Source organism: Anser cygnoides, chromosome 1 (assembly GCF_040182565.1).
Source record: "Anser cygnoides isolate HZ-2024a breed goose chromosome 1, Taihu_goose_T2T_genome, whole genome shotgun sequence".
NCBI lineage: Eukaryota > Metazoa > Chordata > Aves > Anseriformes > Anatidae > Anser > Anser cygnoides.
Window position 1 is genome coordinate 90016998 of NC_089873.1, and position 23424 is coordinate 90040421.

General features: G+C 38.2%; 1 protein-coding gene across 4 annotated transcripts; it reads right to left on the reverse strand.

The window, feature by feature from the left end:
* Positions 1-1537: 1537 nt before the first annotated feature.
* NSUN3 (NOP2/Sun RNA methyltransferase 3) lies at positions 1538-22178 on the reverse strand. Of its 4 annotated transcripts, none has more exons than XM_048071701.2 (6): positions 21761-21915; positions 20523-20632; positions 18817-19160; positions 17056-17210; positions 16416-16537; positions 1538-3286 (listed from the first exon to the last, which is right to left on the reverse strand). In XM_048071701.2, the coding sequence occupies exons 1-6, from the start codon at positions 21857-21859 to the stop codon at positions 3025-3027; spliced, it is 1092 nt and encodes a 363-aa protein (XP_047927658.2). In that variant the 5' UTR covers positions 21860-21915; the 3' UTR covers positions 1538-3024. The 4 variants fall into 4 exon arrangements, with proteins under 4 accessions (XP_047927658.2, XP_047927660.2, XP_066858080.1 ...); XM_048071703.2 differs by lacking the exon at positions 1538-3286 and adding an exon at positions 4338-6009 and having other exon boundaries at positions 18961-19160; positions 21761-22178; XM_067001979.1 differs by lacking the exon at positions 1538-3286 and adding an exon at positions 4344-6009 and having other exon boundaries at positions 21761-22164.
* Between the last annotated feature and the right edge of the window lie 1246 nt (positions 22179-23424).

The following is a 23424-nucleotide window of genomic DNA, read 5'->3' on the forward strand; positions in this document are numbered from 1 at the left end:
AAATTAGGCAGATTTCTCTGGCTACTCCACCACACAACAGAAGGTGGCACTTTCTCGCCCTCAGCTTGCTTACCTGCCTTTTTCCTGGGGCTGCCATTTCCACCACGATGGAGAGGCTGGGTAATTTGCTTCCTCATTTCCAACTATGCTGCTTATGAGAGAGGAAGCAGGATGTAGTAAGGACTTCGACTACGGTTCCCTGAGAAAAAGCTGTAAAAGGGGAAAATGTTGCAGCCTTGTCCTGAAGGTGAGCAGAGAAAGCCCTATAGCATCAGAAGTACTGAAGAAGTATCTGAACAGACTAATAAAGCTTTCCAAGAAGTACCCTTACTTGGAAGGTGCTTTCTCATCTGTGCAAACTTATCCCCTTGCCTCCATTGGCATGCCTTCCTTCCTTTCCCCTTTTCCCTTCCTTTCCCCTCTCCCTCCAGAAATGCTTACCAAATCCCTATCGGCAGCCAGAAGTGATAGAATATAACAATAAAAAATAATTCTCCGCAGCACTTTGGACTAGCATTCATCTGCTACAAAACAAAATATATATCAATTCTTAGTTGGCCTCTTTTTTTCCTGCCTTTTTAGACTAGTTGAAAAGAAACTCCAGGAGAACAGCAAAGGGTTATACAGAAACCAGCGCAGCTTTTACATAAATCAGGAGGCCTTGCTGCATAATTTAGGTCTAATGCAATGCAGTTCACAGGGACTTGCCCATATGCTGAGATTGAGCAAAGTTCAGTTTTCAAGGATTCCTTTGTTCTTTATGTGATTACCTAGCCCACGTTCTCCTCAACCATTCAGTTTAACCACATATTTTTAATTCTATTCCTGAATAAGTTATATTTTGGGCTTTCCATTTCAATTTCCACAGGGCAAATAAAACTGATGGAAAGCATTTTGACAAGGGTATTGTTATTTCAGCCAGTAGCCTGAGATGACTCCAAATTCAGATATTATATTTAATGTTTCTGGGACAGATGCTGTTAGGTCTTTTCATAGGAACACAGTATCATCTGCATACATTAGTAACTTCTGTGCCTCAAGTTGCATATGCTTTATATCCTTTCCAGTTTTCAGACACTGCTGATGATTTAATACTACAGGGACACCTCAAGTATTTTTCATCACAAAGCAGGGGAGAGGATAACTGTGGCAGCTCACGTACCCAAAGGAGCAGAGTACTTTATGAATTTATTTCCTTCAGCAGAAGGCGCAGCAGTGAGATACTATTCTGAGGGCAAGCTGCCCAAACCATCCTCTTCTCTGTCACAGGGGCCTGAAGAACCAAAGCTACTGCTTAAGATCAACATCTGGTTTTAGGCAACTAAGATTTTCTTCAGGTCAGGTGCTGTGCTTTTGAACGCTGCCATCTCCCTGCTGTAGATGCTATGGCCAGGAAGTTCCCAGCAAACATCATGCTCAGAGGGGGGACAAATGTTCAGTGCTCCTTGACCATGGATGTACTGAGGACTGGTACAAATACAGTGGAGGCCCATCAGTATAACAAGGTGAGCAAAGAATAAAGGCAATGAAAAGTCAATTGAATTTTTCCACAGACAAGAGGCAGTTTAGTCACAGTTGTAACAAGTATTTTTGAGCTTACACCAACAGAATTACTAGAGAAACTAATGTAGAAATACTGCATTTACAATGTGCTTACATGGAGCTTCTGATAAAAGACCTCGCACAGTCAGTGCCTGATTTTTTTTATGCCTTTGTTAATGAGGTGCAGGATCAATAATTACTTGCTTATTTACCAATATTTACAAGTTGATGCCCTTTTGTATTCTGAAAAAAAAATAATCAAACCTGCATTAGTAAGTCATGTTTTTGATTGTGAAAACCTTACTAAATAGATATACACACAGAGATGCATATGCAAAATATACTAAATATCTAAGTGTACACAGTCATACACACCTTCTGGTAGATGAGTGGCACATGTCTGAAAAACTTGCACTCTCCATTCTGCTTCAATAGAGGGAGTCAACCTAATAGATATACCTATATATATATTTATTACCTATATATATATGCCTATACAGCTGTATTTATCCATAGTACTGTGTTGTAGGATTGAGGGAACCTGAGAGCAACATTAGTACACTGGGACTCTCTTTCCTTACACACCACAGATGTGACATCACAAATTCACACAACGTTTCTCAACTTGGTGGATAAATCACTTCAGATTGTCCGTTTTGCTCATTATGACCGCAATTATGTAACAAAACTCTTTGAATGCTGTACCAATATTGTAATCATTAATCATTCTGGTTCTATATGCTTTATAGCCTGCTGTATGTACTGCATTATGCCACAAACTGATATCAAAACTAAACACATCTAAACCTACTCTTTTAAGGACCTTTAAACAAAATTTACTCTTTCAAATTATATTTTGTAAGCTCAAAAATACAGAACCCAAAAAAGCTGGTGTTGATATAGCTGCTGACCTTTGCAACTGTAAACATAAGGCAGTTTTTAACCAGTGAACAACCCAGCAAGTGTGAAACCTATTTTGCCAGTGCTTGGAATAGTCAGAGCTTAAGGTGACAGACTCTGCATACAAATCAGCTCTTACAGGAACACAGATTACTAGAAGCGTTTGAGAATGAATGCAGGATTTCCAAGACTTCAGAAGGAGGCACCATTCAAAATATTTATTTTAAAATATGCTGTATTTAAACCAAACAATTAGAAGTAATTTTTTAAAAAGTGCAAAAAAACACCACGCAGGCTTCTACTCTGGAATGTAAATCCCGTTCAGAGCATCACCTTGAAAATAACACAAAGCTTTCTTTACTTCAAAAGGACTTCACAGAAGTCCCCAAGTCCACGTTAGAAGACACTCTGTATTTCTAGCTAAGCTAAATTTTTAGCTTCCATTTTATTAGGGAGCAGCACATACAAAACTGCAAGGCTCTAAATTCAGTTGACTTGGACGTGTGTTCACATACACAGAGTATATTAGGAATAAATATAATTTTATCCACTTATAAATGAAACTAACAGGCATCACATGGACTATATTTTCTTTAATTTAGCTACATACATTGGGCCCCAGGCTTTCCCTTTCTCCGGCAGAACCAGAAGTTCATGCTGTTGTGTATCACAGAGAAAAGTGAATTCCTGGGAAACAGCTTTGGCCATTTCACTTATATCTACAGGCATTACATTAGCGCAGGATTTTAGAATGAGATTTATTACATCGCCGTTTTCTGCCTTCGAGAGAGTGCAAGTAGAATAGACCAATGATCCACCAGGACGCAATGCTTTAATAGCAGACCTGCAAATAATGAAAAAAAACATAATTCAACATATGAAGTGACATGCTCAAAGAAGGGGCTGGGGGGTGAAGGGAGAAAGGTGCAAGAGTTTTACATCTAGATTTACAAATAGGTATAAATATAAAAAAATAACATAATGGAACAGTCTTAACAGAATATAACTGACAGTTCAAGAAACAACCCGCAACACATTTTTGCTTTCTCATTTATTAATGTATTCTCAGTTAACTAAGGGTATTTTTTTTTTTAAATATGAGAATGACAAGTAGATAGCAGCATCCATTCAGAGTCACAGAACATACTTTGGAACATTTATATGCACAGCACTACTGTGAAAATGGTGCAACTGTGCATACAAAATGGGTGAACACCACATCAGAAGTACTAGTTAGATAGTTAGATACTCAGCTGGCTCCCTGTGTGAACAAACAGCAGAACGTAGAGTTGTAGTAATAGCCTGGACTAATTACTTGGCTGTAATTAATTTTACAATCATTTTTGCAATTTCAGCAACTTATTTAGTGTATAACAGGACTGGGGGTTTCACTGAGTCAATACTTTTCAACCTGATTTCCTAAGGAAATATGATTTATAGCATCATATTGTCTATTTATGTGCGCTTCACTTATTAAGCCGTTGACAAATTTTGAAAAAAGTGGTTTAAGATTTCAGGTTTCCTTGAAAGCTTCAAAACTACTTGACTACTGGCGGACAGAAGAGAGGTAGGTTTTGTTTTTTTGTTTTTACTTTCCCACTGAAACTGAGTTTAAACAGACTGTTTACTTTCCATTAAAGCAGATCCCCAAGGTCCTTTCCAGAGAGAGAAAATATAGCCTGTGAGAGTAAGGAAGTAAGGAAATAAGCAATCCATATTCACTTCTAGCAAATTAAAAGAGTTAAAAAAAAAAAAAACTTGGATCACAGAAGAGTATTCTTCAAATCACAGATGGGTAGATATTATTTAGACCACTGTACTGACCAAAAAGAAAACCCCAAAACCCCACACCCACTACACATATCCCCCCCCCCCAGCCCTACTACATGGAAAAGAAAAACCCCAGCTCCTGAATCAGGTGAGCAGACCCAAAAAGCAGTGAGCCTGGTTCCAAGCCCAGATGAATAAATGCAATGCTATTGAAACAGCAGTTCCTCCAGAGACAAGCTGAGGAGCTGCTAAGCGTGATATCAGAATGAAAACAGCTGAGAAAGCAAAGGGGAAAAAAAAGGGAAAAAGCAAGTCCTTTATGACAGAATTGTGCCTTTTCAAGAAAAGAATCAATAAAGGAGAGCCTTATCACAAGCAGGATCAAAGCAAATCTGAAAGTCCTGTCCAAAATAATAAGGAAACACTAGGACAAATGGGTGTTTCCTACAGAGATAATACAACTCTGTTCACCTTCCCAGGTGAAAACTCCTCTGTTACACCCAATCTCTTTCCCTGGGGAGAGTATGCAAATCTTGCTCATTTCTTCTATTGGTCTTGGCTAGGTTAATCAACAAGCCAAATACATAATTTACTGGTGTCTACACTACTCCAGTTTTACTTAGCATAAGGCAACAGATCTCTCTTAACAGATGATGTTAAAAAATCAGTGTTTAATGCCTTTGTTGTATCAGATCAATAAAAAGATGGAGTGAGCAGATGGCTAGCACATTTCGCATAAGCGATAGAGCAGTTCAAGTTCAGCCTGTTAAAGGTAAAGAACAGGTTACAAAGGACTTTGGAGGTCTGAATATTTTCAATTTAACTGGGTCTAATGGACTTCCAAAATTAGCTAAAGCTATCACAAAATAGGAAGCTTATCTCAGACTTCAAGTAGGTTTTTGAGAGTCTGTGAAAGCGTTTAAGAATATTTGAGACGCTGGTTGATACAGATGACATTTACAACTTCACCTTGAGACAGTAAAACAGAGCGGGTGTCATCCCAACAGTGCAGCTCTTCCCTGGTGACAGCTGTCCATTTAAAAGGGGCGGGTTTATGCTGCTTCTGTCTGGCAACCAAAATGGGCCCAGATATACGGAAGATAGCTATTGTAAAGCACAGTAGGAAGCTACAGCGTGCAAGTCTGACAAAATATTTGCAAGAAATTCAGTAAGTTAAGTAACATTCCATTCTGTCTTATGGCAGACAAAAGCGGTTTCTAAATGTTTTGTGTTGACTGCCTGTTTGCTTTCACACCAGCATTTGACACCTATCTTTCCAAAATCATTTTGTTACGGCTCAATTTTTAGCACCATTTTATAATTTAGAGAAGTTTTGCAGTAAAGCATCTCAGGAATTCTGGGCTAACGCTCAATGCCACTGCACTGTATGCTGGGAGGGAATAGCCCAGTGCAAGTGTCACTTGCTTGTATTTGCTAGTGAGAAATGGTAGGGCACAATGGAAACTTTGTACTTTTAAACATGTGAACAAAACAATACAAAGATCATTAAGTGTCACAGTCAGTGTCCCAAAGCATGCCAACACATCCATTACTTTGACAAATGCAAGCACTGATAAAAGTTGGGAATGCAGTTCACGAGTAAGCAGTTCCTCATTCATACCAAGTAGATTATATACCTGAATTTTGCATGTAAGAAAAAAAAACATATATATATACACACATATATATATACATACACACACACACACACATATATATATGTATGGAACGTTATAACCAAGACTTAAGAGGCCACTGAGATGTGGGGTTTTGCCACAGGCAGAGTTGTTTCTGCTACTACAAGAAAGGAAAAGAAAAACTATTGACGCAAGTTGGATTAATTTTTTTAAAGAAGGTATAACTTGTTTACTTGTGTTACAGCAGTATCTGAAGGCTTCACTTATGCTAGGGTACCTAAGTACCGTACTGAAACATTGTGACACCATTCCTGAAGAGTCCGCTGTGTTTAAGCATAACCCAAAACTAAATACATAAATAAAAGAAAAAGTCGAAGAGGCAAATACAATCTTCTCGTTCCGAAGATGAACAAACCAGCAAGAGAACCACACACTGATCAAGCCTCCTTAGCCTCATACCAGTTCTGGAAATCATAAAAGCTTTTTATCCCCCAGTGTAATAGAAAATTTATAAAGCAAACAACTATGCGAACTCAAAGAAAACAGAGCTAAAGTTTCTAAGACTAGCTCAAAGTGGAGCTAATCTTCACAGTATTCTAAGAAACAACCTAATCTTCTCATTTTTATAGAATTTCCTCTCTTTACACCTTTTCCAACTATATAGGAATGCCAAGTCATCAAAGGGCAACTAGCTGAAATTTGAATATTTTTTTTTGCACAACAATCAAGATATTCTTTTAGTACCCCTGATAACTTCACTCGAAGAGTTGATAAAGACAACTGTTTTCTTATAATGCAAAGACTATGAGAATATATACAAGTGAGAAAATATTTTTACTGCGGAAAAGGTAAAAGGTAAATACCAAAAAAGTAGATGTAGCTCAAGTGAAAAGCACAGACGCTTGCTAAGTGTCTTTCTCTTACCATATATAAAGTAAAAACCATTCAAGACAGTACTTTCAAAGGCACTGTGCTCCTGCAACTGAATCTCTGGTGCACTGATTCAGAGGAAGGAGCAACACAGTCTTCTGAACAAAATCCTGAAAAATCTCACAACAAAAAAAAACCCTAATTAACCATAAGCCTCCTTAGTTTGGGAATTTTCACTAGCCCATGACCCAAAAAGCCTGGAGAATGAGAAGTTATCTTTACTCTGAACTTAAGTCAAATTGAAAAACCTAAGAGGGATTACTTTACACTGCAAGGTTAATCAATGTATCTATCCATCTTGTCAAGTTCAGCAACAGTTGTTTCCGTGGCTGTGTTCAATGTCAACCGACCGCCATCCCCAATTAAGCTGTGCTCGGCTTTTGAAAAACCTTCAGCACAGAGCTGCAAAATGCAAAGTGAAGAAGTGTTGGGCTCAAAGTCACAGGGTGATACCGCGCTGGATAAGCAGGTTCAGGTGATCTGATCCCCTCGTCATCGGCATGAGGGAGAATTCATTCTTAAAAGTTTGTACAAATAAATTTCAGAAACTAGTCATCTTCTGTAATCAACGGAGGGGAACAAGCTCATTCAAGGAGTATGTCAGAACTGGAGCTTAATTTACTGACATCTAGCAGAACCCACCACCACTGCTGTGACCATACAATCTGAGCATGTATGATTCCTCTTACATTAGGCATTACCTCCAAATGCTTCAGCTAAGAGTTGAGCTTTAAGTAAGGAATCTCATGCTTGTTATAAGGCACTTCATAGCTTCTGAAAATAAGCTTCAAATCTAGAATGATTAAAAAGGATGCTAGTGCAGAAGACACTGTAATATTTTTCACCTTTCTTTTATTAAAATGTGTAGCTTAAAGATAAAATATATTGAAGGTTATTAATTTGGAGTTATTTTTCTCTTAGTGGTACAGATGTCCTCCATTGTATTTATTAAAGCAGTAAAACTTCAGTTTAAATATAAATCTAGTTATAATTAATTTCATAATTTTAAATCTAAGTATATATATTTGCCATACTGAATTTCACATGTTACAGGCACTAATATTGCAAAGTTTCAAGCTTCCCATGGAGAAAAATGAGAACATATACTAAAAGCACAGGGAAATTTTCCTGGAGTTCACAGTATGTCCACTTTTCCATACATTCAATTTTGTTTTACTAATGTGACAAACCCTTAGCACTTGCAATCAAGACCCTGAAGAAGAAGCACCACTGTCAGCATGTGGCATGCATAACTCAGCTTGTGTTGCATATTGTCATATTATACCAATTATACCTCTAAGATAGTCATGGCAGAACAAAAAAGACTAAAATTGGTAAAATGCAAGACCATCCATTAACACGTCCTTTTCACCATGCAAGGCCTGAATACAAGACCTCCAAGTTTAGCTCTGCCAGGAAATAATATAAAACAGTATGCACAATGAAATAATTACATGATAGAACTGCAAGCACTAATGCATGTTTGTTACAAAGAAATATACATGCTAAACAAACAAACAAAAAACCACAACGTTTTCTGAGGTACTGAATGTAACTTTAGGAGATAACAGCGTAACACAATTTAGGAGGGTCACTGTGATATCAAATAGTCCCAAATGTAATGGTATTTTCAAATCATTAGTAACTTGCAATTACAGCAGCTGGAAAGCTGCAGGATAGACTGATATTAACTAGCACATCATTCTCTAGAAATGTGCTTGATGCTTCTCGATATCTGCTTTGACCTACTGACATTATCACTTCACAGTAACTGAATCCATGCTTAAATCTTTCCAGCACATAAGCCTAAAGCACAATTGCAATCCAAACATGAGGGTGGTTGGTATCCAGCCCATTCAGGAAGTACTTTAAGACAGTTAAAGACATACAGATTGCTCTTCTCCTCATTCTAAATTATTTTTTTTTTTTACTAAAAAAAAATATTTTACTTCATTTTAGATTTTTGCAGGATGTCTATTTAGTTCAAAAGCACGTACTGAGCTATGGAAGTCAGAGGTAGAAAAGATGCACTGGTCTCTTCTAACCCTTCATATTACAGGAGTACTGGATAAGATTTTTTTGGAAAGGAATATACTATTTTAAAAAACTTTTATTTAGTTTACTTCATAAGACTTACTTTAAAGTCTAAGAATGGATAAAACACAGTGAGTTAGGGAAAACAGAGCAGTATGATTATTTAATATCTCACAGAAAAAAAAAAAGACCACTCTAGAGCCATACACCTCTTAAAGCAAAGCACTTCTATGTGCAACTAAAACGTAGTTAGACAAAACCCCAAAAGATTTTTCACACTTAAAGAAAATTAAACATGATAGACTGACATTTCAGTTGTTCTAAAAGTCTTGGCATCTCAAACATCCTTTTAAAAACAGGCAGACAATAAACGTGCATTTCAAACTACAGCTAGCACCTGTACGTCCAGCCCACTCCTCCTATGCTTGGGTATACATTTTGTGCCATTGGAAGTGTCAGCATTAATTACATTACTCATTTAACCTTTTCCAGTATTAAAGTAAAAAGATTACATACATTTTAGGGTAATTTAAAAGTAATACAACACTTCAATACTGCCATCTTTTGGCAACTGGGATATATTTCTGCTCAGTGTGTGAGATAATGTCTGATCAGAATAACACCTGCTTTTACAAGCTTTTCAAGAAGTAGAGCATCTCAAGATACCTTTGCTTTTATCCTCAGTTCTATTCTTTTTATTGACAAAAGATATCATTTATTTCCTTCTTGCTCTTACAAGAGTCCAGATGCATCATTGTAACATGGACTGCATATTGAAGGTTTTGCTTTGTTTTTTCCCCATATAAAGCCAAATTCATAAGGAAGTCCCTCCCGTGTCAAAATACCCACTTTTAATAATTTGCAATGAGTGGTTACAAAGGTGTACAGGAGAAATTTTCTACGGCAAATAATTTTAAATTCTTCTCACAAAAAGACTGGACCTTCAGTTTAACATTATTAAGCTTTCTTCTCCAGTGCATGGTGAGTCCCGGAATAATCATCCTGTTAGCACAGATATATAGGATATCCCTTGCAACACCAGAACTGCTGTGACCCTTTAAGGGCAACAAGTCAGCTTAATTCTGTTCCCAGATGTAAGAACCACAAATGACAATGCAATGCCCAAGAATTTTGCTTCAGCTCTCTTCCACACAGTCAGCATCACTAACAGCAAGGCTGGTTTTAGCTGGACAGCCTGCAGCAGCCAGAGGCAGTTCATTCCAAACAAATTTCAACCCTTCTGTCATTTTATTTAACCCAGAATTAACTTCTATCTTACACACTTACGGAGACCCACTCCTCTCCCCAACCTCAATTTGTTATTTAAAAAAAAAAAAAGATAAACATATACAGCCCAAGCAGAACCATCTCAGCTAGGAAAGGGAGAACAAAAGACCTTTGAAGCCCACTACAGACTTTGCCACACAGCTTTAGAAGTAATGTTGTTCATTACAGCTTACTAACCATGCATATACACAGGAAGGACTGAAGGTGGAATTGAAGCAAAACTTAGTGTCTTAATTAAATCTGTGATCCCAACTACCTAGGCAACTACCTAGCTGCTGGATAGCCTATTTGTTAATTTACTTATTAATTCCAGAAACTTCGTTTTGCAACCTATCACAAGGGACTCGATGTGTAAGTTATGCACAGGGCACTACGAAAGGCTTAAGGAACTAGGCAGAACTTAAAATCAGAAACTATTTAATATCTCTAATGGAAGATGAGATGGGTCCACAACAATGGCCCCAGAACTCACTCTTTGTGAGGAAATTCAAAACCAACCATGAGTCTAAAAAATAACTTGAGCCTATTCCAAAATAAAGACATTCCCTAGCTAAATTACTTACTACTTAAATGCATAAAGATAAAAGGCTGTGTCTCACAAGTGAGGTAGCTCAGGTACTTACTTGGAAGAGTAAGAGTCTTCAGATTCAGTTTGCAAGGAGTATTCCAGTGTTTTAGTTAACTGCTATTTACGCAAAATAGATAAATAGCCCCTGGAATACCAGACCAGAATCTAAGACTCCTCACTCTTTCCCCTAAGCTCAGACATTGTGCTCTCTCCCCTTAATTCATCTCTATTTCTTTTCTGTCGGGTGGCACCACCTTGAGAGGAAGAAGTAAGAATGACTTGAACCTCCAGCAACATAACCAGCAGTGTTTTGGGGAACGGCACAGAACATTGTACATGTAGGTATATGTAATTAGACCAAAAAGGTTCACTGACCAGTCAGCAGCTATCTAACCATTTCCAACCAGAGGAGCAAGGAGGCACAGAGAGAGAACACTGTTTGCCCCGAACAGCACACCTGGTATGAAGCCTTGGGTCAGCAGTCTATATAAACTATTAACTGTCTTCCATCTTGGAGAAGTTGAAAGACAGAACCATCCACGCAATCCATGGAAAATCTGTTAGTCCAAGAACGAGCCAAAGAACGACGCAGAGAAGCAATCCTCAGCACAACTTTCCATGCTTTCCCACGTGCCTTCTCTTCCCTTCTGCACAGGACATGGCTTTCCTTTCCTTTCCCTTTCCTTATTCACCTCCCCACCCCCGTACCTCCATTCAGAATTCCCTCAGGTCATTTCAAAATGCCCCATAACTTTACCCACAGAGGTCCGATGTAGGAGTTGAGCACTATACAAGAAGACTGCCATGTTTCTGAAGGGTCTCTTCTCTATTTCTGCTACCAGATGACATTCAGCCTTGCCATCCTTCTAAGGACTCACACTATTGTCGGGCAGCTTCTACAATAGTAATTTCTTTTTCAAGGCACAAGTCACTGGCTCTCCCTGCCTTTGCCAAGAACACTCATGGCTGGTATTTTTTTCATCAGCAGCAAATCACAAACTAAACTAAATCACTGCTTCGACAGAACAACAAGCTAATTACGAGTATATTCTTTTTAATATCATCATTACATGCCCATGTGCCATAAAGGCTCTTGTCTTAATCAAAGCAGAAATCTCATGGCGGTATCCATATGCTGGTACAATATTGGGCAATACACAATGGTACATAAAAAAAAAGACCATCACTTTACAACAAAATAAACAATTAACAGCTTAGACACACATCAAAAGTGTAATAGAGGGATTGTAATTCCTCTTCTAAGTACATGAGGAAAACCCTACATTTCAGTGAAAATGCACAAGTGACACAATGCCAGAGAAAGAACATTGGGATTTTTTGAGTAGTTCAATTTTTACTACACACTAGGCAAAAAAAAAAAGCTCTCTCAAAAAAAATCTAGGATGAAAATACATATGTATTCTATGAAGCCATGTCACTAATTTTGACATATTCAGAGAAAACCGAGCAACTTGCAACTTAAATTCTATTACATGTGTCTTAAGTTTTAATATTTTTTTTCTAAGTAAGACAAATTTGCGAAGGTCTGAGCATGAGAAAATAAGGCTAGTCTGCTGGTATGTAGGTTAGCCTTTAGAGACTTGGGTTGCCAATTCTATCTGATGACTTAAGGGAAAATGTCAATCTCACTTGACTTTCCACGTGTGTAGATTGGTAAACCACTGTACAAACTGGCTGCACGATCAGCAGTCTCTGCTCCAGTGGAGCCTGGGACTGCAGCAGCAAGGCAAACACAGATTGGAAGCTTGACGAAACCGTTTGCACAATACCTGGTTACTTACATTTGACATTAATTATGGTCCCTTTCATTCAGAAAAATAAGTAGAGAATATTTAGGTGTAGGCTTTCTTTTTTTTTCCTTCTGAGTAAAACCAAGTGTGCAACCCTCCCACTTCCTAAACTATTCAGCAGGAAATAATAAAGCAAGCAAGCAAACAAAAACATCTCACAACTTCTGGTAACCTTTTCTTGGAAAAGATCAGCAACTTCAAATACCATGTTATGACTGGCATCCAAAGAAAAAAAAAAAAAAGGTCTTTGTTTAGAGGGAAACATTCCTTTTATCTCACTATTGCATTCCAGTTGCATAAGGTTTGTAACAGGAGATGCATTATGTTGCAGAGAATTAGTCACAGTTCCTTAAAAATCATAGTGTTTGTAATGACAAACAGGGATTGAAGCATTTCATTAACTAGGGAGAATAAAGTGTTTTCCTGCTTTCTCAACCCAAATTTAGTGCTTCATTCTGAGTTCTGAAAAAGGAGAATCCGTAAAACTCTAAAGATCAACGAGAAAAATGAGCATTTTGTATGGCTAATTTGGCACCAGTAATCAAAAGGGCAGAACATTCAAGACCCTTCAGACCTCTCGCGTACTCAGAATTCCCTCAAACCTGCTGGTTTTGAATACACAAGACAAGCACGCACAATCTCCCTTCTAGTTAACTACTAAGGAGAAAAAGAGTTGAAAACAGAAAAAGTCAACCACAATGTATCTTTTAAAGTTGGTTTGAGCTCCTCTGGACCAGAACTCTATTAAACACCAACTAGAGCCATTTAATTACTGTGAGATGTTGTGTACAGAAGAATTACAGTAGACTAAACGCCTTTTCTGCATTTTCCAATTTGTATCCTGTTTGGATTTATTTTCAGCTGAATCCTAGCACCGTTTCTTTCAGCTGCAATTACTGGTCTAGGAATAATTACAACATCTGTAGCAGTTTCACCATTAAGTTATTATGCACTCGACCTTAACCCCAGGTTTAACTTCCATCTAAGAATTGATAACAATGGTAAATTCACATGTGGGAATCACTGCCTTTTGCACTAGCATTCAGTGTCAGGAAATGAACTTTCCTTACTTATTTTGCAATTTGTTTTCTGCATGAACACCCCAAATAATAACTAGATTTGCAGTGTGTTCTCGGATTATAGCACTCTGCAGGGATGCTTTGGTTTTGATATTAACAATCATTACAATCTCAATTTCCTTTAAATCAGTAGTACCCTCGCTGCTTATAAAATTTGCTCTTCAGCTTTTATGCTGTTCATTTAGATTGCAAACTTGATTCAGACTGACATAGGAAGATCATTCCATCAAAGTTTCTTTCAGATCTTCATTCTCAGAAGCCTCCAAGTACTTGTAGTATATATCATAATGCAACAATACTTTTTCTTCCCTCAGTTCCTCTCTGATTTCCCCAGCTTCCCCTACTCCCACAGGCTCATCTGCTTAAAAAAAAAAAAAAATCAAAAAAAGAACCCACAAGATGACAAAACCCAGAAAAAGATGACAAGTGAAGCACTTCCATAATTTAAAGAATCCCAAATTTTGTGCCAAAAGTCACTTCATAGAAGTGGCAATTCATAATTCTCTCGCATTTCAGAATTCTCATTTGTGGGTTCCTTCTTCTATTCTCTTCCTTATACTTCACTACTATTGCTAAACTGAAGTACTGCTTGGCCCTTATATTTCATCTTCAAATCACAAAGCATTTCTTTCACTACTCCCAGCAAAATTGCAGGGATCCAGCTTTGTACTTATTTTTGTTCTACAGATACAACAACTGAGGTGAGAAAAATCCCTGAGCATAAAACAGCAGGTAACCTGAATAGGTAAGCCAGAGCTAGTGCTGCACGAACTGATTCAAACAAGGTGGAGTACAGCAGAATTAGTGTAGTTTCAACCTTCCTGAATATTAATGGAAGGTATCAGAGACAGAATTCAGTGTCAATTTTTGACTTATGATTATGCACCCTAACCATAAAATAAAGACTTGAATAGGGTAGCATTCTACAATTTTAGTTCTGCAAACTTCTAATGCACTTGCAAGAATCATTTAACCTTTCCTGGTCTCATTTTATGATTTCTTTTTTCCCTTTCACACCAAATCTGACATGTCACTGATATTTGGGAATCCATTTTAAAATGATCAGATGGAAGGAACAATAAAAATCCTCTGGACATCTATAGCATTTACCAAGTGTACACCAAATATTTTACTGAATAAAGGTTGTAATATCTACATCTTGAATCTAACCATGTATTTTATGTGCTCTAAAATCTTTTACAAGACAATAAATAAATAAAAATCCAGTGCATGTAACAATAGATTGTTCAATCTATAGAACTACTCAGATGTATGTTGAACAACAAAACAGAAATTACAATCCTTTTACTTCAACTTACATGTAAAAAGTGTTCTGTCCTTACAAATCCAATTCTGCTTGCTGTTGCTATAGTAAAGTGTACTTTCAACAGAAGCAAAGTTCTCTTCTTGACTTAGGAATAACTCAATTAAATCTGATTTGGGCTGACAGGAGCATCTCCTTTTTTAAAAACAAGATTCCTGCTGTCATGAGTTCTCCACTTCAGGATTACAATCTGAAGAGATTTATGCAAATTCCCAAAATTTCACTGCATGATATATGCTTTCTTTTGGTTGGGGCCCACAAATTGGATTTTATATGTCAAATATTGAAAAGAGAAAACCGGAACAGGTCAGTGTTTTAAATGTGATTGATTTCTTCAAAGGAAATGGGTGACATGATGCATTACTGCAATAAGATACTCATATTTCTGCTATAAATCATACTGTTCTGTTAGGTCTTTTTCAACTGGAACTCATGCAGAACTATCTGGAACTGCTGTAAATTGGAACTTTCCATAAAAACTTTTTTTTTGTTGTTTCGTAGTATGTTATTTTTCCCTCAATTTGCTTTGACAGATGGACTTCAGGCATGATTGTTACTTAGTTAAAAACACTCAGGTCTAAAAGGTATTATTGGGAAGTCACATTAGAGTTTTTCTCATTGGGGAAAAAGGATTTTCAAAGTCTTCACAAATGCTAGCTAGCCTATGGCTGGTATCATTAGAAAGTGTAATACAGGACAACCTTGATTTGGATTATTGGATGGATGTTCCTTAAAACCACACAGTCCTCTCCAACTTGCCCCAAACCAACATTCTTTTACTTTTTTTTTTCACCCTATCAGTTACGATGAACAGTATGTGTGCCATAAGTAGTTAAGTGGATATTAAATTCAAGCAACAGTTAAGAATGTGCCACAGTAGACTCAAACTTTTCATAAAAACAGTGCAAGAAACAAATTCTGAAGCAGCATTAACTAATGAACTATATGATGGTTGGTAACCAGTGTTGACTGACAGTTTGGTTATCATGTAGGCTGTAAAAACCCGTAACAGATAATTCTGCGACAGAACAACAAAAAATGTGTTGGGGAATGAGTACCCAGCTTGGCATGTTTATAGACCACTTTCACAGATTAAAAAAAAAAAAAAAACAAACAAACAAACAAAAAAACCCCACAACATTAAACATTCTATGCATGTTTTTGCTTCGACTGAGTAGTTCTGAAATCATTTTAGCTATGTCAACCAAAAACATTTCGCTATGGTACCAGACTGCTCTGAATCACCTGTAAATGGACATAAATGTTAATAAGTGAATTAATGGGACTGTACAACAGTGCATTAGTAGAGGATCTAGACCTCACCATTTATGTTATACCATGCAAATTTCCATATTCACTTTTTTTTTTTTAATTTGAACAGCAATTGCAACAACATATTCTTGAATTTTTTTCATGTGGTGAAACCTAGGTTCGGATATTAAATATGACAAATCTTGTCCACACCCCACACCCCCAACACATTTTCATTAACTACAAAAAGCTCCTTTAATAGCTTTTCTTTGCACTTCTCACCTTAGCAGCTGGAATTGTAGAGAAGATAATTCTTTTCTTTGTATTAGCCTAAGCTTAGCTTGCTGAGTATCAGAAGAGAATAACCAGCTTCTGTCATTTGAACAAGGAGCATCAACCAGTACCTGTACAGCAAATAGGAGCAAATAAGACAATTCACAATACAGTTTTCAGAAAGTGATTATCTGTACCAAAATCCACTCAACTGATTTTTGCAAGCAGCTGGAACGCCATTTTTATTTTCCATTTTAGGAGAAGAAACGATCTAATTACTATTTTGAGATGCTTATAAGGAGTCATCAAGGAGGAAGAAGAAAAAAAAAATGCCTCAAAACTACCCTCTACCTGGAGAACAGAGCTTTCTCACTTGATCCCCTGTTCTTAAGTACACATCATGCATGGAAGCTACAAGGTCTTCAGAATTCATTACCAAAACTAAATGGGTAACATCATCTAACATGTGAACAAATGCACAATAAGCTTCATAAAGTGATTCCTGAGGCCTTAAAAATCGTGTATATGACCTTGGTTCCCCTTGATAAGCGAAATATTTTTTTGGAGTCTGGAAAAACATGAAAAATAAAGCAGCATGGGAAAAGAATCAGAAGGAAGAAATATCATTTACTAATAATAATAATGTTACCTTGTCATACGATTCAGGTTTAAAATCTCCAATCTGTCTACCGTCTTGTTTAGAGACAGTTATTAAGTTAACCAATGGATCCGGGATGAAGGATTCCATTGTCTGTTTCAACCATCTTGATCTCAAATCATCATACTCGTTACAGTGAAATTGACCTTAAAAAATTAAAAAATGAAGTAAATAGTGAAATTGACCTTAAAAAATTAAAAAATGAAGTAAACACCCTAAAATCAGTCCTCTGTATTTTCTGTGAATACAAAGAGTAACAAATTCAGAAATTGTTTTTTTTTCCTATGACAGCCATAGACTTTACACCCTATGTTTTTATGCTATTACACATTTTATGACACTGCTAGATTTTTATAAACCCTAGTAAATTTCAACATGTTCCTTCAGAGCAATCCATAAATATTTACTAGCAAATACTTATGGTAGCAATACACTTCCACAGTAAAACCAACTTTAAACATAAGCCACATCCCAAATCACTGCTGAGTATTTTTCTATGTTCCTTCTACCACTGTATGAAGTACGTCTCTTACAGGTTAATTGCCTTTTAACTAAATAAAGCCTCAGCTTTCTGCACCCTATACTGAGCAGTCCAATTCCTGACTGAGTTGAAATTTAAGCTGTGTTTTAACAAAAGCCTGTTGTTGCACTTAAAACAACGCCTGAGTAGTTATCTCTTCTGAAGAAACTGTTGCTTGTAACTCAACCCAGGCCAGCAATGCACTTTCCTCTTAATTCCTGTTTACTATTTTCAAAAAGTTTCTCTTTTTGAGTCTCTGGACACCCACCTGTGGCTTGTCCCATACCTTTTGTCTGCCATACATAATAGGAAATACTTTAGCATTCACTGAGATATAGTCAGAATCAACTTTCTTGCACCTTACTTTCTCAGCAACAAACTAATATCTTCAGAAGAAGATGTGGGATAAAAGGTTTTATTTTTATTTTTAATTTTATTTTTCCCCAAACCTTTTGAAAGGGCAAGTCATTCAATTCACTTCATTGGCAGCACCTGGTTCCTCTAGAAGAGGGAGTGAGAACAAGCTGTAATCAACATTTACAGGTGGCTACAATTAATATTCTCATCCTTAAGAACCTAAGGTGCTATAAACATTTTGAGACAATTTCTGCTCAACTTAACATATAAACTTGGGAACAGATGTTTACTGTTGCCTTCTAACATGCTGTGATTATCTTGGTGCTTTATTCTGCTAAATCCAGGTAGATCAAGACACAGAACTTTTAAAATGCTGATTTAGACCAATTCCTCATCATAAGCTCTTCCCCCCTGCCTAGATCTAGCACTTTTAATTTATATTCCATTTGATATTGGTACACTTAGATTTACTTATACTATTTGCATAGCACTGGCCAGGCAGGTAGCAGAGTAAAAGAAAAAAGGTACAAATATTCAAGGATTGCAAATTACTTAACTTCCTGGGCCAACAAATCCACAAAGGAGTTAAATTAGCTTCTTCAGAAGTAACAATAAGAAAATCAGTGAAGTAAAACATAAAGCTACTACACTTTTGTCTGTCAGTATGCAGTAACATATTTAAATAACTAATGCAATTTTCATGCTCTTGTAGGTAAACAAACCTAATAAAAATCCTACTAAAAGGCACAGAACTAATTAGAATATATATATTTTTTTCTTCCCACCCCCAATCCAAATCTGTACAGAATACAGACACAACTAAAATAGCCCAGGAACACAGTGAGGAATCAACTAACAGCACCTCAATACAGTACCTGGATAGGCACACTGTAGGATAGTTACTGATTTACCCCCTGGTGCAGCACAGAGATCCAAAACGTCTTCCCCATCCTTCACCTCTAATGCCAGCACTGGTAACACTGAAGCAGCATTCAGCAGATAATATTCTTTCAGTTTACCAGTTTGGTGTTTTTGCGCAGGGAATCTCCTAGGAGTTCTACTGATGTAACACTTCAATGATCTTGGAAGATAAGGCAAAGTTCCTCGAAAGGCAAGATGATATCCCTTCACACGCAACGTATTCTCCAGTTCAGTGGACTGGCTGAATTTGTTAAGCAGGATGGCATACTGCCAGCACGACGGGCATGTGAGTACATCTCTAGATTGGAAAAAGGAAAAGCTATTTAATAACTTGACAAATAAAATTAACTTTCCAATATGAAGCACAATGCTTTTTCTGACTATAAGGAACTTCCCTGGGGCAAAGAATGACTGCAAAATTAGCTACCAGAAATCACAGTGGTTTTGCAGTGGTCGTTCCAGCCGCCACTGTAAAATGTACATCTATACATACATACACATGTGTGTATATATATATATACACATCTATACATATATCTATGTATACACACATATATACACACACACACCGATACATCTATAAAACGTAGTCTTTACAAGTGTTCTTTGCTAAATTTCCATTTACATTCTACAATCATTGGGCTAGAAAAACATACACCAATAAACGTTCCTTGAAAGTAACCAAAAAGCAGCGTTTACATCTAGGAATATGCCTGCTTGTATTTCCGTTTGCTTTCTCAGACTTTTCTTCAAGGATTTTCATCATTTTCTACTTGAATTCTTCTCGGTATTTTTTCCTTCAGCACTATAAAATACTCCTCAGTAATATTTGTTGACTAAAAGAGAAATATGCATTGATCCAACCTAGGAGTTTCTAAGTTGATTCAGTTAAACTAACGTTATGTATCTACGCTTAAAACTTCTTTCTAAATTTTATTTACACATTTCAAGAGGGTACTCAGTAATCACATGGTTACTAAGATTCTGATGACGTGAGATGCTTTTCCGTTCAAAGTAATGTGGCACAGATCACATCAGCATTCCTCATGCACTTCAGCTTGAAATCAACTGCTTTTGTTCACATTCCTGCTGGAAAGTATGTAAACTAAGCAATGAACTTCTCCAGAAGGGCTCTTCTGCTGGCTTTCCTATGACTGACAAGCACCACCTAGCAGAGGAGAGATGTCTTCTCTCAGCGCTAGTTCTTTAGCTACTGTGTGATCAAGACCCAAATTAACTGATATCGTTTTTCTGTACACGTAAACAGACAGCAGTCAATTTCTTCTCCAGTCTCTACTAAAAAGCTATAGAGAAAAAAATACTAACAGCATCTGTTGGGTATGAAGGGTTACTTTGGACCATGCTTTTACAAAACAGCAAACTGAAACACAGAAGATGGCAGTGTCCTTACAGTGTATACACATGTAGGCAAACAGAAACTTAATCACCATATAAAGAAACCTATTTCCTTTTTATCAAGGAAAAAAAAAAATATCAAATCTTAGTCTTCGGTTATTCCACACTTTTATTATAGTTCTAAACTGCAAATAAACTGAAACAGCTGCCACAGCCTATGACACTTTTTGAAGTTATTTTATGAAGCACTTAAAAACTAACAGAACCTCTCTCCTCCCTCCCCCATTTCCCCAAAACAACAGACCTGACACTGGTCCACTTATCTCCCAGTTCCGCTGTGTACTGCTTCTCAAAATGATCCAGAACAACTTGACAAATTTGCTTTTGAAGTTTCCCTTTTGTTTTATTTTCCACCTTCAGAGAAAGGAATAGAAAAGTTAAAAAAAGAAAAAAAGTTATCACAAGAACTACTAAAAGAACATTTTTCCAGCTCAAACCAATTTCTCACTGATATTCAGATGCTCTGATATGAAGGTCACATCACACATGCAATCAAAACCTTACAGATTTTAGAGAATGAAGTTAAGCTAGTGTACTCTCTTGTTCCCTATGTGTGAGGAGGTCAATCAAAGCTTGATGATAACACTGTCTCCACATCAACTGAGATAACACAGCGGGTCCTGGGGCTGTGATACATCAGGAGCAAAATAAGCAATGCATGATTATGGAGATTGTTCCTTAGAACCACGATCACCTCTGCCAAGTTGTATCAAAGTGCTTAACTAAAAGAAAGAAATTCACCTGAATCACTGTGCGAGTCAGCTAGAATATAGTTAGAAAATACTGCAAGAAGTAAGATAAGGAATAAGAAAAAAAATTACTTTAGCTACACTTTATTTTTTTTTTCAACCCATAAAAAATTATGTTTCATTTGACAAGGAAAGGTAGGAAGAACTTGTGTTTCCTGAACAAACTTGTACTATTCAGAAGGAGAGCTCCAAACGATTCTTTTCTGTTTCACTTGACAAGGGTGTATGTGTGTGTTAGAGCTTGTGGTTTCTACATAAACTTGTGCAGCTCAGAACAACTCCAAATGCAAACCCTCCATTTTGCGGGAGTTCCGTGTTTAGGGACATACAGCACCTCCCTGCTGCGAGCCCGTACCATCGTTATTGCTGGTTTCCAGACATGCCGTCCACGGCTCACCCCTCATCAGAAAACTCAGACTCCCAAAAGCCCTCCCCAACAGACGCTAGCGAGGAAGAAAGGGGTACACCTAACCACGGGCAGCCTTCGCAGAAGGAACAGGGCAGCAAAGGGACGGCACAAACGCCCAAGGCAGCCCCTGGCTCTATTATCCGCTGTCTGCTCTCCCCGCAGCCCTTCATGGCGCCCGCCCCCCGGCGGGCAGGCGGGGACAGCAGCGCTGCGGGAGCCGCCTCCCAAGCCCGGCCCGGCCCGGGGGGGCCGCGGAAGGCCGCCCAGGAAGGGGCCGGGCGCTGCCAGATGCCCGCTGCCCCTGCTGCTTGCCCGGTGCCTCACCTGCTCCGACGGCCGGGCGGCCCCTCGCCGCGGCCACAGGCCGGCCCCGGCGGGGAGCGGTGCTGGCAGCAGCCGGGCCGCGGCGGGCGGCAGCCGCATGGCCGGGCCCGGAGCCGGGCGGGGCGCGGCAAGAGGGCGGCCCTGGGCCTGTCAGGTGGTGGCGGTGTGGTTAAATCGCGGGGTTACGGAGCGCACCGCCCTCCTCCTCCGCCCCGGGAGCGGGGCTTCGGGTGTTACAGTGGAAGGCGTTACGCAGGGTGATGGTGGGCCTGGGTTAATCAGTTTATAAAAACCTGCCCCAGCTGCCCCAGCCAGCCCCCATCCGAGCCCTGCATCAGACCTCTCTGCTAATAGTTTGTCTGCAGCCCTTAGCTCCCGGCTGGCCCAAACCTACAGACGTTGTGACTACCACACAGCTACTCAGCTACCTCCTGCAAACCACGTCAGAGGTCGGTTCTAGTTTCATCTGCTGTTACTGCTAATAAATCATTGGAAACTTAAAAATTACGCACAAGAATGTCTTAAGGTTTTTAAGGTTTGAGATTGCTGGTTGCCGTTCCCAGACAAGAGGGAACATTTCTATTAATGGCTGCCTGGGCAGCTTCTGGGTGCTTACGCTGGCCTTTAAAATCCAGAATGGAAAAGGGTGCAAAGGTAAAGGCAAGAGTGCTGTCATATAAATAAATATTTGAGTTTCAGGCACTGATTAATGAAGACTAAAAACATTCATGCAAGCCTCATGCAAATTATCGTCATGAAACTTCTAAGATTATTTGAAATGTTTCAATCAGCATCCTGAGAAGGAGCCAGTAGGTGAAACGTAGACCTGCACAACAAATGTGAAAGGAAACCAGAAGGGTTTTAGATAAAGGAATTGTACAACCAGATATGGGACAAAACTGGTATAAAAGTATAGTTCTCTGCGGTTATAATTCTTCCAAGTCCTACAACACATACAAGAAAACACATAAGGTAATTTAATTTTATTTTGCTAACAAAATAAACAAAAAAAGAATGCTGAAAGAGCCACCCGTGCTTAAATGTAGAGGACAAAAATTACCCCATTCTGAAGAAATTTTAAGTTTATGTAAACAATTAAAAAGTCTGAGTCTGCTGCTCTTCCCCAGTCCTTCAGTCTATTATCTCGTTGCTTACCAGTGAATCATTGTTTCAGTAGTATGCCTACCCTACCCAGGTCTCCCTTGGCTTTGTTGGTCTTCACCAGTCTAACCCACGTACTTGTCTTGATGTAAGGACTTCACTTCTTATTACACACTCACTCCACTTTTTCCACTGTCTCAATCCTTCCGCTAGCCCAACATGAAGAGAACTTGATGTTAAATTCATATTCACTGAGGAATATACACTTACTTACTAACATTGCTAATCAGTTTCCTAAAATTTTGTGAAAAGCGTGGGTTTTGTTACTTTTGTTACAACTAGCAGTTGCCAGAGTAATCCTGGGAAAGAAAATAACAGTGTGTCTGAATAGTGGGGGGAAGGGGAGGAATTCCTCTGTCCTAGGATAAACTTGTCTCCAAACTTCATTTACTTTTAAAATTTAGTACCTTCTTCATTAAAGGATGCATCTGTTGAAATACCATGGGACTTGTTCTATTCAAAGTAATAGAAGCACTCTAAGTTGGATCAGTTCCAGAAGCTAG